Genomic DNA, 12,669 nt, shown 5'->3' on the forward strand with positions numbered 1-12,669 from the left:
GCTGCAGCTCCAGCTTTCACCAGAAGGTGGCGTTTTGACATTGTAAGGGGCTAAAAGTTCTGTCTTAGTTGCAAATTTAGTTTAAATTGTATGCAGTTTAGAGCTGGTCCAATCAAAAACGTATCCATGTTGCGTACAATTTGCATGCAAGCTGGAATTAGGTTCTCATTGACTGTCTCTAGTGGTGAAATCTTACATTCCAGCTTTGTATAATCTGTATACGACATGGTAGATATTGTTATTTTCCTTGCAGAATATACCAGTAATGTTCCTGTGTGGTCGCTGCGTCTGCTGCCAGCTGTGACTGGAGGCCTGTGCGTCCCGCTGGCTTATCAGATTGTGGTGGAGCTGGGCTACTCAACCATGGCAGGACTGCTGGCGGCTATTTTGGTTCTGTTTGGTGAGTTGAGGTGGTCAGTGAATGCATTTTGTCTGTGTTCTGTTTGTACTAATCACTGTAGATAAGCAGTGACATTCTTGGGAGTAGGAGAATGGATACAATTGTTTATTTTCACCCTGGGTTTCCTCAAAGTGAACCAGAGACGAAGCACCCTCATGTATTTCACCCTATATATATCAGTGGGAACGTTAGAGAAAACACCTACCCTGCTCTCTGTTTCATCCTTCACTGCTCAGCCTGCCTGTTATCTGCCCTGATAAAATCCCCAACTGAGCATTCAGTCTGGCTTTGCTCAGGAATCATTATTGCTGAGTCTGTCTTCTCTGATGTCTTTTCAAGCCCAAACCTGCCCCCTTGTGGCGCTGCTATAATGACTCCACTATAATGATTCCTGAGCAAAGCCAGACTCGAATGCTCAGTCAGGGATTTTATTAGGGCTGATTAGAAACAAGCTGAGCAGTGAAGAATGAAACCGAGAGCAGGGTAGGTGTTTTCTCTAATATATATTGTAAAATACAAGAGGGTGCTTCGTCCGGTTCACTTTAAGGGCCTGTTTCCACTATGTTCAAATTCGTGTGGATTAGCCGCATGTAAATTTGCATACTAATGCATTTCAGTGGACCTGTTTCCACTGTATCCATGAATCGCATGTAGAAAAAATCTGGACAGCAGTGCTACAATTTTTCGAATGCCGCATGGCCTTTCCACATGCGTTTTTCATGTTAGCTTTCTTTGCGCATGTTTCTATGCGTTTATGTATATGTCAATAGATGAAAAAAGTAACGAAAGAATCATCGATTATGCATGCGAACTTACATGCAAAAAAACGGACGCAAACGCATGTGACGTCACATATGCATGTAAATTCGCCTCCTGAAAATAGGATGCAAATTTGCATGCTTGTAGAGGAAACGGGCCCTTTAAGTGTACCAGAGATGACGGATATTAAAGATTTTTTTTTTTACTTAACCGGGCTTCCTCCAGCCCCATGAGCACGGATGCATCCCTTGCCGTCCTCTTGAGTGCCTCCGTTAAGCCGCGATCATCTCGGGTATTCGGCTCAGTGACATCAGCAGAGTGCCTTCTGTGCATGTGCGGACCTTCTACGCAAGTGCAGAAGACCCCGGGTGACATCACTGAGTCACACTGGACCTGACTGAGCCGAATACCAGGAGCTGTTCGCAGCTTAACGGAGGCACTCAGGAGGATGGCGAGGGGCGCATCCGTGCTTATGGGGCTGGAGGAAGCACAGGTAAGTAAAAATCTTTAATATCAGTCGTCTCTGGGTCACTTTAAGCCTGATACACACCACAAAATTTTTACTTCAGACTCTACTTCCGATCAAAAAGATTATCAGATCTGTGAAAAATGTTTACAGACTACTGATTGCGAGTGACCGATCAATGCTCAAAATCAGTTTCTCAATCGGAAGCAAAGCAGTCATGCTGGAAATATTGATCAAAATACTGGCCATCATTCTGTGTGTATGTCTTTTTGATTCATTTCTCAAGTCAATGGTATCCAGTCGTAAAAATTATGGTGAATCGGATCGGAATGTGAAAAAAGCAGATTGATTTTAGATCTTGATATTGATCTGATCACTTGCTCGAATGCGATCTGAAATGAAAATTGAATGGTTTCCACTTAAAGCAGGGGCTTTTAAGACAAAAAGGGAGACAATTGAGAGCCCCAGATTGTCCTACACAACATACTGCACTATCTTCTATATTACATCTAGTAAACTAATATTCACAGGTAACCACTGTATAGACAAATGGGGAGAATAGACCCGACACCCTCAGGTTAGGATGTCGTTCTCCATAGACCTGAAGGATAAGGGGCAAAACCCCTCCACCAAGCATAAAATATGCTAAAAGTAGTTTAAAAATGGAGTTAGTGGTGGACTTACTTCCCCAAATATAGAGTCAGAAAGTCAAGATTCAGTATAAAGCTCCAAAACAGGCAACGCATTTCGCAGGTATCAACCTGCTTCTTCAGCTAATAAAAGAAGTAACTAGAAGGATCGTGTCGTATTTGGTTTAGCATATTTTATTCTGTTTTGGTGCCTCAGTTTCCACCTATCTAATCACTTGAAGCAGGGGTTTGGCGGAAGGACCAGTTGCCATCTTTGTTATATAGAGTAGAACTATGCCCTGGCAGATGTCATTTCCGTCAGTGTGATGCATTGTTCCTTTCATCTCCTCTTATAGAAAATGCACTAATAACTCAGTCCCGACTGATGCTGCTGGAGCCTGTGCTCATTTTCTTCATTCTTCTGGCTTTCTTGTCATACCTCAAGTTTCAGAATTGTCAGCAGGACAGGTGGGTAACACAAGAAGAAATTATAGTATGAGCTAAGCCATCACTGGCGCGTAGCTTGTACATGTGAATTGCTTAACATCTGGCCTTAATAATGGAAATGACAAAGGTTCCTCTACCCTCACCAGCCCGTTCTCCTTATCCTGGTGGTCCTGGCTGCTCCTCACTGGTGTCGCTTGCGCCTTTGCCGCGGGGTAAGTTGTGTTTTAAGAGTTTACTCTTCTCATAACGGTATGTTATTTGATTCCTCTGTAATCCTTTCACCTTCCGTTCTCAGTGTGAAGTACATGGGACTCTTCTCTTATCTTCTCATCCTTGGGATCGCTGGAGTCCACAGTTGGCAGCTGATTGGAGACCACAAACTGCCTAATGTATGTGCAGGGTTCATCAGCTCAGTCGTTTGCTGACTCCAGCAGCTCCTTCACCTGTTGTCTCTCTTCCTCCATGCAGATGTTGGTGGTTTTGCACTTGGGAGCTCGTGGTCTGGCTCTTCTTGTGGTTCCTGCAGCTTTATACCTGGGGACCTTCTATATACACCTGTCCATGCTGACCCGCTCTGGGCCCCATGATCACATTATGAGTAGTGCATTCCAAGCCAGTCTTGAGGTACTTGTCTCTACTCTAGATGTTAGACTTCAGTTGATGTATGCTGTAGAGTTTGGGGCAGGGCAGGCCACAAGTCTTGTTGGACTCATTGCATTTTCATTACTGGCCATGTTTTGGGAAGATGTCACACTGATACTAGATACTAGAGGGATGGCACACTGTCATTTGGGCTACTACAAGGATGACGCGCTCAGACTTGGGCTACTAGAGGGTTGATATGTTGACACTTGGTTTGAGAGACTCGCAAGAGCACAGTTCCCCCAACTCTGTCCTCAAGGCCCACCAACAGTACGTTTTGCAGAAAACCACAAACGTTCACAGGTGAGGTGACTAGTGTCTCAGCAGAGCTGATTAACTACCGCTGTGGATTTCCACAAAACATGCACTGTTGGTGGGCCTTGGGGACAGGGTTGGGGAACACTGTGCTAAAATGATGGCACACTGAAACTTGGGCTATTTTAGGGATGACACACTGACACTTGGTCTGCTAGAGTGATAACACACTGATGCTCAGGTTATGTGAGAGATGGCACACTGATCCTTGGGTTGCTAGAGGGATGACACACAGATGCTTGGGCTAGTAGAGGGATGGCACACTGACACTTGGGCTAGTAGAGGGATGACACACTGACACTTGGGCTAGTAGAGGGATGGCACACTGACACTTGGGCTGGTAGAGGGATGGCACACTGACACTTGGGCTAGTAGAGGGATGACACACAGATGCTTGGGCTAGTAGAGGGATGACACACTGTCACTTTGTCTGCTGGAGGGATGGCATACGGACACTTGGGCTAGTAGAGGGATGACACACTGTCACTTTGTCTGCTGGAGGGATGGCATACGGACACTTGGGCTAGTAGAGGGATGGCACACGGACACTTGGGCTAGTAGAGGGATGGCACACTGACACTTGGGCTAGTAGAGGGATGGCACACTGACACTTGGGCTAGTAGAGGGATGGCACACTGACACTTGGGCTAGTAGAGGGATGGCACACTGACACTTGGGCTAGTAGAGGGATGGCACACTGACACTTGGGCTAGTAGAGGGATGACACACTGTCACTTTGTCTGCTGGAGGGATGGCATACGGACACTTGGGCTAGTAGAGGGATGGCACACTGACACTTGGGCTAGTAGAGGGATGGCACACTGACACTTGGGCTAGTAGAGGGATGGCACACTGACACTTGGGCTAGTTGAGGGATGGCACACTGACACTTGGGCTAGTAGAGGGATGGCACACTGACACTTGGGCTAGTAGAGGGATGACACACTGACACTTGGGCTAGTAGAGGGATGACACACTGACACGTGGGCTAGTAGAGGGATGACACACTGACACTTGGGCTAGTAGAGGGATGACACACTGACACTTGGGCTAGTAGAGGGATGGCACACTGACACTTGGGCTAGTAGAGGGATGACACACTGACACTTGGGCTAGTAGAGGGATGACACACTGACACGTGGGCTAGTAGAGGGATGGCACACTGACACGTGGGCTAGTAGAGGGATGACACACTGACACTTGGGCTAGTAGAGGGATGACACACTGACACTTGGGCTAGTAGAGGGATGACACACTGACACGTGGGCTAGTAGAGGGATGGCACACTGACACGTGGGCTAGTAGAGGGATGACACACTGACACTTGGGCTAGTAGAGGGATGACACACTGACACTTGGGCTAGTAGAGGGATGGCACACTGACACTTGGGCTAGTAGATGAATGCACCACTCTCTTCACTGTGTTTAAAGTACCTCATTTATATGCGATTCTAGGGAGGGCTGTCACGGATCACCCAGGGGCAGCCACTAGAGGTGGCATATGGTTCGCAAATCACCCTACGGAACACTTTCGGTAAGCCTGTTCCCTGCTGGCTGCACTCACACAAGAACACGTATCCCATAATGTAAGTATATTCCGGAGACAAAGAATTGTATGCATGTTGGTGGGAAGTAGAGATGGTTAATGAGATGCAAATAAAAAGCCTAACATTCAAATTTTATGTAAATTATATGAAGCGTGAAATTGAACCAAAGACCATTTGCTGGAAGTTATTCTGATTAGTCCAATTTCAAGCTGCACATAATTTACATGAAATTAGATTTTTCGGCTATTTTATTTGCATGTCATTGACCATCTCTAGTGGGGAGAATGCCAGAGTACAGATAGGGGGCAGTAGTACTGTGAAGGGGACATTCCACTTAGGGATGTGAGTGCTTGTGTTGAAGACGGTGTCCTTCAGGGGGTGTTATACTCAGGTGGAGGTTTTAGTACTTGGATGTGTGTCTATAAACTGGAGGGGCAGTCTGTTACACCACTTGTTTGACAATTGATGAAACAATAAAATGGCTGGGTTCTGCCTGTGATCATTTCTTATCCTTTTCAACACAGCTGGAAAGGATAGAATAAGCCCAGTAAGGTCTGGTTCAGACGGACGGCTGCTTATGGCGGCGTTTCATCATCCCATTGCGTTCTAAGCCCCTAGGGGGACATAAAACCGCAAAGGCAGCTGAAGCTAGATGCTACAAGCCGCGTCTCGGAAAACTCGATGGACCACGGCACGAACGCCAACATTCAATGGTAAACGCATTGAGATGAACGCTGACACTCATCTCAATGTGGGCCGCAGTTGACCCCAGCGGTAAACGCAGAGAAAAGCACAACTGCCGGCAGTCACCCATCTGAGCCGGTCCTGAGGGGCTGTCGCCGTAAACTGTCTTTACAGTGACACGGTAGGCTGCTTTAGCAAATGACTTGAATTGAGGGATGTTAATGTGGACCTGAACTCTTGCACAGGGCAAACAGAGAGAGATGTACCCTGTGTGTATTTAGAGAGAAGAGCCTCTCTAAGCCCACCTCATATGCAAGTAATCACAAGTGTAATTTGAGCTCTCAGTGGTGTCGGCACAGAAATTTGTATAATATATAAACACAGGATGTTAACCCTTTGTCTGCTTCCATTAATGCAGGATGTAGGCACACTGTAGATTTATTGCAGGACTTCTGTAAGCTGTAACAAAGAAATGTTTTTCTTTAAAAGTTATTATGCTGTTGCTTATCTTTTAGAACAGAGAATAGGTTCTGAGTGCAGGTACACTTTAAGTTGCCCATACACACATTGATTTTCTCATTCGATTCCCTACAAATACGATTCATCAAATTGGAATGTGAACCGATTCCTTTTTAAATGTCAGATTGATCGATTTTGGACCAAAAATCAATCAATAATCAGACAGGATGGTAGATGTAGGTGGATTCGGGGGGGGGGGGGGGGGTAGGAGTAGCGGTAGATAGACGGCCTACAGCCTTGCGCTTCCTCGAACAGTGCAAAGCTACGTTTCAATCGACTTTCAATCGATTCCCTGCTGGAATTTTTTGAAAATGGATGTGCTCTGTATGGTAGGAATCCCCTTTTAAACTCTATTCCTTTGAGAAAGAAAATCAATTGTTTTGAAACCTTGGGTGGAAATCTATGTGTACGGCCAGCTTAAAGTGGACCTGAACTCTTGCACAGGACAGAAGGAGAACCTAGAGAAATACACCCTGTATGTATTTAGAGAGTTTAGCATGTCTAATTCCCCCGCTGCAGAGCACCTAATTTGTAAATACAGGATGTTAACCCTATGCCTGCTTCCATGAAAGCAAGAAGTAGACACACTGCATATTTATTGCAGGATTTGTATCAGCTGTAACAAATGTTTTTTCTTTAAAGGTTATTATGCTGTTGCTTATCTTTTAGAGCAGAGAGGAAGTTCTGAGTTCAGGTCCGCGTTAACTTGGGGGATATTGTACTATAGCATAAAGGTCTTTATTCCATCCTGACATATTTTCTTGTGCCGGGTATTGACTTATCAGCCTATATATCCCATTGGTAAACACATGGTGGATGTTGTACATTGATCACAGCCATTGTATATAGACTGCAGTGAAGGAAGATAGCCTTTCACACACAGCAGGTACTCTTATCAGTCCCCTGTCACCCTGTGTGTGCTGATCTCTGTGTGATGGCCTTGGTACAGGTACGAGGGAGGACGCGGCAGCTCCCACCAGCAGCAGGTCACCTGCTACCCCTACAAAGATGTCAATAACTGGTGGATTGTCAAGGACCCGGGCCGGTAAGCACACAGCAGCCTGATTGTCACAGCTGTGTTTGGTCAGTGTGAGCACAAAGACCCGCTGATAACTCTTCTGTGTTGTCTTGTACCAGACAGGAAATGGTTGTCAGCTCACCGCCACGTGCCGTGCGACACGGAGACGTCATACAACTGGTACACGGCATAACTTCCCGCTTGCTGAACACGTATGTATCAGGGTGTACGTCTGCATAAACAGGACCTTTTATTTGTGGCATATGTCAAAGGTGTTAAGATGTCTGAATCTTGCACTGATGTTAAAGGAAACCTAAAGCAAGATATATATGTAGGCTGCCATATTTGTTTCTTATATGGAGGCTGCTATATTGATTTCCTTTTAAACAATACCAGTTGCCTGGCTGTCTTGCTGGTCTTTCTGGTCAGTAGTGTCTGAATCACCCACCTGAAGCAAGCATGCAGCTAATCTTGCCTGATTATCATCAGAAACTCCTGTTCTGCATACTTGGTCTACGGCTAAAAGTTGTAGTTTTTAGGCAACTGGTATTGTTTTAAAAGGAAATAAATGTGGCAGCCTCCGTAATGATTCACCGATTCCTTCCAGACATGACGTGGCCGCGCCCTTCTCTCCCTACGCCCAAGAGATCTCCTGCTACATCGATTACAACATTTCTATGCCTGCACAGACTTTTTGGAAAGTGGTAAGTGTCAGCTCTTGAGCCAAGTGATATAAACGGAAATTTTTAAATACTGTTAAGTTGTATCTTTACGGTTATGAAAAAAAAAGAAACTGTTTTCCTTTCAGTATGGACAAGTTGAGATCCAATAGCCTCATATTATTATCAGTAATGCTTTTTAATAACTGCTGTCATATTTTAGACTGTATGGGTGGCTCTCCTCTCTTGCCTTTGCTCATTTTAAAAGTTCTATGTCAGAGGGGTGCACCGCTTAGTGTCTTCTCATGTCTAAACAACGTTCCCTGCTCCTTACTTGCTGTAACTGTGATAAGTTCTTGTGTATAATTATTATTATTATTATTGATTTATAAAGCGCAAACATCTTCTGTGGCGCTGCACAAAGTAAGAAACAAACATGGGGTACATAATAATACAGACAATGGTGTACACCAATATACAAGATACATAATTAGTGACAAAATACAAAGAATGATACAAAATACAAATTATAGAATTGGTAATGACAGTGATAAAATTAACATGGTGAATAAAATGTATAATGGTTACCAAGACACAAGGGGGAGAGAGCCCTGCCCTTGCGAGCTTACAATCTAAAGGGAATGGGGGGGGGGGGGGGGGAACAGGAGGAGGGGTAGTATGCAGCAAATATATACATGCTTTGTGTTTTAGGATACCTAGTAGGGGTGCAATTTGGTCTTAGTATAAAGGGAAGTGGCCTAAGGTAGCGCATATGCTTGTCGGAACAAGTGTGTTTTTAGAGAGCGTTTAAAGGTAACAAAGGTTGGCGAGTGACAGATGTGTTGTGGGAGGGCGTTCCAGAGGAGGGGTGAAGCGCGTGCGAAGTCTTGTAAACGTGAATGTGAGGATTTGATTCTAGAGGAGGACAACAGAAGATCATGTGCAGATCTGAGATTGCGATTGGGTTTGTATCTGGAAATGAGTGATGATATGTACCGGGGAGAGAGATTGTGGAGAGCTTTGTAGATTAGGGTTAGGAGTTTGAACTGGATCCTCTGGTTAATTGGCAGCCAGTGAAGAGCTTGACAAAGAGGGTCGGCAGAGGAAGATCGAGAAGAAAGATGAATGAGACGAGCAGCTGAGTTCAGTACCGACTGGAGCGGGGCCAGTTTGTTAGACGGTAGTCCACAAAGTAGTACGTTGCAGTAGTCCAGACGAGAAATTATGAGAGCATGTATTAACATTTTCGTTGTGTCTTGAGTGAGAAAGGGACGGATGCGAGATATGTTTTTGAGTTGGAGATGGCAGGAGCTGGTTATGGAGTGAACATGAGGAATAAAAGAGAGAGATGAGTCGAATATCACCCCCAAGCACTGAGCTTTGGGAACTGAAGTTATGGGAGTGTTATTAACATTTATAGTTACTTCAGGCAGAGAGGTGGCCAGAGACGGTGGAAAAATTATTAGTTCTGTTTTACTCATATTACGTTTTAGGAAGCGAGAGGACATGAAGGAGGATATAGCAGACAAGCAGTCAGGAACACGTTTAAGGGGGGAGTTAAGGTCTGGGGAAGAGAGGTACAGTTGTGTATCGTCTGCATAGAGGTGGTATTGAAACCCGAATGAGTTGATTAAATCACCAAGACCATGCATGTAGATGGAAAAGAGGAGGGGACCAAGGACAGAGCCTTGGGGAACCCCAACAGACAAAGCATGATGAGAAGAGATCTGATCTGAGTAGGAGACTGTGAAGGACCTTCCAGAGAGGTAGGAAGATAACCATGTGAGAGCAAGGCCCTTTATTCCGACATTTGAAAGTATTTGTAGGAGTAAGGTGTGGTCGACAGTATCAAATGCTGATGACAGGTCAAGAAGGGTGAGTATGGAAAATTGACCTTTGGATTTGGCTGTAAGAAGGTCATTGGCCACTTTGGTAAGGGCTGTTTCCGTGGAGTGGTTAGTGCGAAAGCCAGGCTGGAACTGATCAAGTAGGGAGTTAGCAGATAAATAATGGCTTAATTCTGCATGTATATGGCGCTCAAGTAGTTTGGATGCAAATGGGAGAAGTGACGCTGGGCGGTAGTTGGCAAGTGTGGTAGGATCTAGAGAAGGTTTTTTAAGTAGTGGTGTCACAACAGCTTTTTTGAGTGGGGACGGAAAGATGCCAGTAGAGAGGGACAGGTTAAATAGAGTTGTTAGTGCAGGCAAGAGAGATGAGGATAGCTGAGGAATGAAATGGGAGGGAATAGGATCCAAAGAACAGGTGGTTAGATTAGCTTTGGCAATTATAGAGGAAAGAGAGTGTTCAGAGAGTGGAGAGAAGGCAGTTAGAGAGCAGTCAATGAGAGGTGTGGAGGTGGGATTTGAGGGCTGCATGGAGAATTCACTTCTGATTTTGTCAATTTTATCAGTGAAGTATGTTGCAAATTCTTCAGCTGATAAGCAAGATGAAGGAGGAGGAGGAGGGGGATGGAGAACGGAGTTGAAGGTGCTGAACAAGCGTTTTGGATTGTGTACATGGGCGGATATTAGGGAAGAAAAATAGGACTTTTTTGCCACAGAGAGTGCGTTTCTGAAGTTGTTGTTCAAGGCAATTTTATATAAGATGAAGTCCTCACTTGTGTTACTTTTCCTCCAGCGTCGTTCAGCTGCTCTAGAGCATCTTTTTAACTGTTTAGTGGTTTTGGTCATACAGGGTTGGCGACAGACACGGTGAGGGCAGGCACTGACGAGGGGGGTGAAGTCATCCATGACTTTTGTAATGGAGCTGTTGTAGTGTATAGCAGCCAAGTCTGGGTCAGTGAAGGATTGTGTTAAGAGAGGTGCCAGGGCATCAGAGACAGTTTGAATGTCTAGATTGCGATAGTTTCTTTGAGTATGTGAGCGTGCTTGTGCCAGGGTGGTAGGAAAAGAGGAGGAGAGAGAGAAGCTAAGTAGGTTATGGTCAGAGAGTGGTAGTGGATCATTAGTAAAGTCAGTGACAGAGCAGAGACGAGTGAATACAAGGTCAAGCGTGTGGGTTGAGGTAGAGGACCACTGAGACAAGCCATAGGAGGAAGTGAGTGATAGAAGTTTTTTTGGAGATAGTGTTATTGGTGTCAATAGGAATGTTAAAATCACCCATGATGATGGTATAATGCAACCTTACCACCTCAGCAACCCTCCTGCCATGTCTAACAGCTCCACTGAGCTTCTGGCATGTCCCACGAATCAGATGAAATTGTGACAAGCCAATTACACATCCTGCCCTTAAAGAGAACCCGAGGTGTGTTTAAAGAATGTTATCTGCATACAGAGGCTGGATCTGCCTATACAGCCCAGCCTCTGTTGCTATCCCAAACCCCACTAAGGTCCCCCTGCACTCTGCAATCCCTCATAAATCACAGCCATGCTGTGAGGCTGTGTTTACATCTGTAGTGTCAGTCTCAGCTGCTCCCCCGCCTCCTGCATAGCTCTGGTCCCTGCCCCCGTCCCTTCCCTTCAATCAGCAGGGAGGGAAGGGATGCAGGCGGGGACTGGAGCTCTGCAGGAGGCGGGGAGAGCAGCAGACTGACACTATAGAGATAAACACAGCCAGCTCTGACAAGCTGTTTGTCAGCAGCTTGGCTGTGATTTATGAGGGATTGCAGAGTGCAGGGGGACCTTAGGGGGGTTTGGGATAGCAACAGAGGCTGGGCTGTATAGGCAGATCCATCCTCTGTATGGGTCTGTAATATTCTTCAAACCCACCTCGGGTTCTCTTTAAGCCTCATCTACACAGTACTATTTTCCATCAGATCGGATGTATTAGACGGATCAATTACATCATTTCTATGCGGTCCAATCGAATTGGAAATGATTTGGATACTTATCAAAGCAAAATCTATCACAAAATTGATCTGAAACAATTTGGACGTCTACACACGATCCAATTTCTTATCAGATCACCGGTCGATCTGATGGAAAATTGTACCGTGTAGATGAAGCTTTACACACCATGTGACTGCTGTCTGAGCTCTCAGTTGGTGCAGAGGCAAGTTTAGGATGCAGCTGTAGGTTGTAGCCACAGTGAGGAGAGGCGTGGCTTTGAGGGGGCGTGGCTAGTCATACATACCAGGATTCCTGGCTGGATTATTGGTCCTAGTGACATCAGGCAACAATGGCGTAGTGATAACGATACGCAGTATGCAGCCTTATATCCTCAATACTTCATATTCCTCGCAGGAGATCGTCAATCGGGAATCGGACAAAGACACTTGGAAAACCATCTTATCTGAAGTCAAACTTGTGCATGTGAATACATCAGCATCGCTGAAGGTAAGACTGTAGCAAAAAGTAATCCTTAAAGGGATGCTTAAGGCATCTGAAAAAAAAAGTTTAAGTTACCGGTCCTGTGTCCTGCGCAGCCCCGGCAACGCGAACAAGGAATATGCGTCGCCATGGGCTGCGCAGTGGCCTGCCGACTGGCACGGCCCCACAGGATGGCTTGCAGGGGGCTAGTAGAAGCCCCTGGTAAGTAAAACTTTTTTCAGGAGCCTTAAGTATCCCTTTAAAGCCCATACCTGCTAAGGGATTTTTCCAAATGATTGTTCACGGCAAATTTATT

General features: G+C 45.5%; 1 protein-coding gene across 2 annotated transcripts in view; it reads left to right on the forward strand.

The window, feature by feature from the left end:
• POMT1 (protein O-mannosyltransferase 1) overlaps window positions 1-12,669 on the forward strand; it is a 43,897-nt gene that overhangs the window by 20,271 nt on the left and 10,957 nt on the right. For both annotated transcript variants that reach the window (XM_068248916.1, XM_068248914.1), the window contains exons 5-14: window positions 254-400; window positions 2,611-2,722; window positions 2,848-2,913; window positions 2,997-3,090; window positions 3,170-3,325; window positions 5,114-5,244; window positions 7,358-7,453; window positions 7,546-7,638; window positions 8,034-8,130; window positions 12,288-12,380. In XM_068248916.1, the coding sequence (XP_068105017.1) occupies window positions 254-400; window positions 2,611-2,722; window positions 2,848-2,913; window positions 2,997-3,090; window positions 3,170-3,325; window positions 5,114-5,244; window positions 7,358-7,453; window positions 7,546-7,638; window positions 8,034-8,130; window positions 12,288-12,380 (1,085 nt within the window). The remainder of the gene's footprint in view (window positions 1-253; window positions 401-2,610; window positions 2,723-2,847; window positions 2,914-2,996; window positions 3,091-3,169; window positions 3,326-5,113; window positions 5,245-7,357; window positions 7,454-7,545; window positions 7,639-8,033; window positions 8,131-12,287; window positions 12,381-12,669) is intronic.

Source organism: Hyperolius riggenbachi, chromosome 8 (assembly GCF_040937935.1).
Source record: "Hyperolius riggenbachi isolate aHypRig1 chromosome 8, aHypRig1.pri, whole genome shotgun sequence".
Lineage (NCBI taxonomy): Eukaryota > Metazoa > Chordata > Amphibia > Anura > Hyperoliidae > Hyperolius > Hyperolius riggenbachi.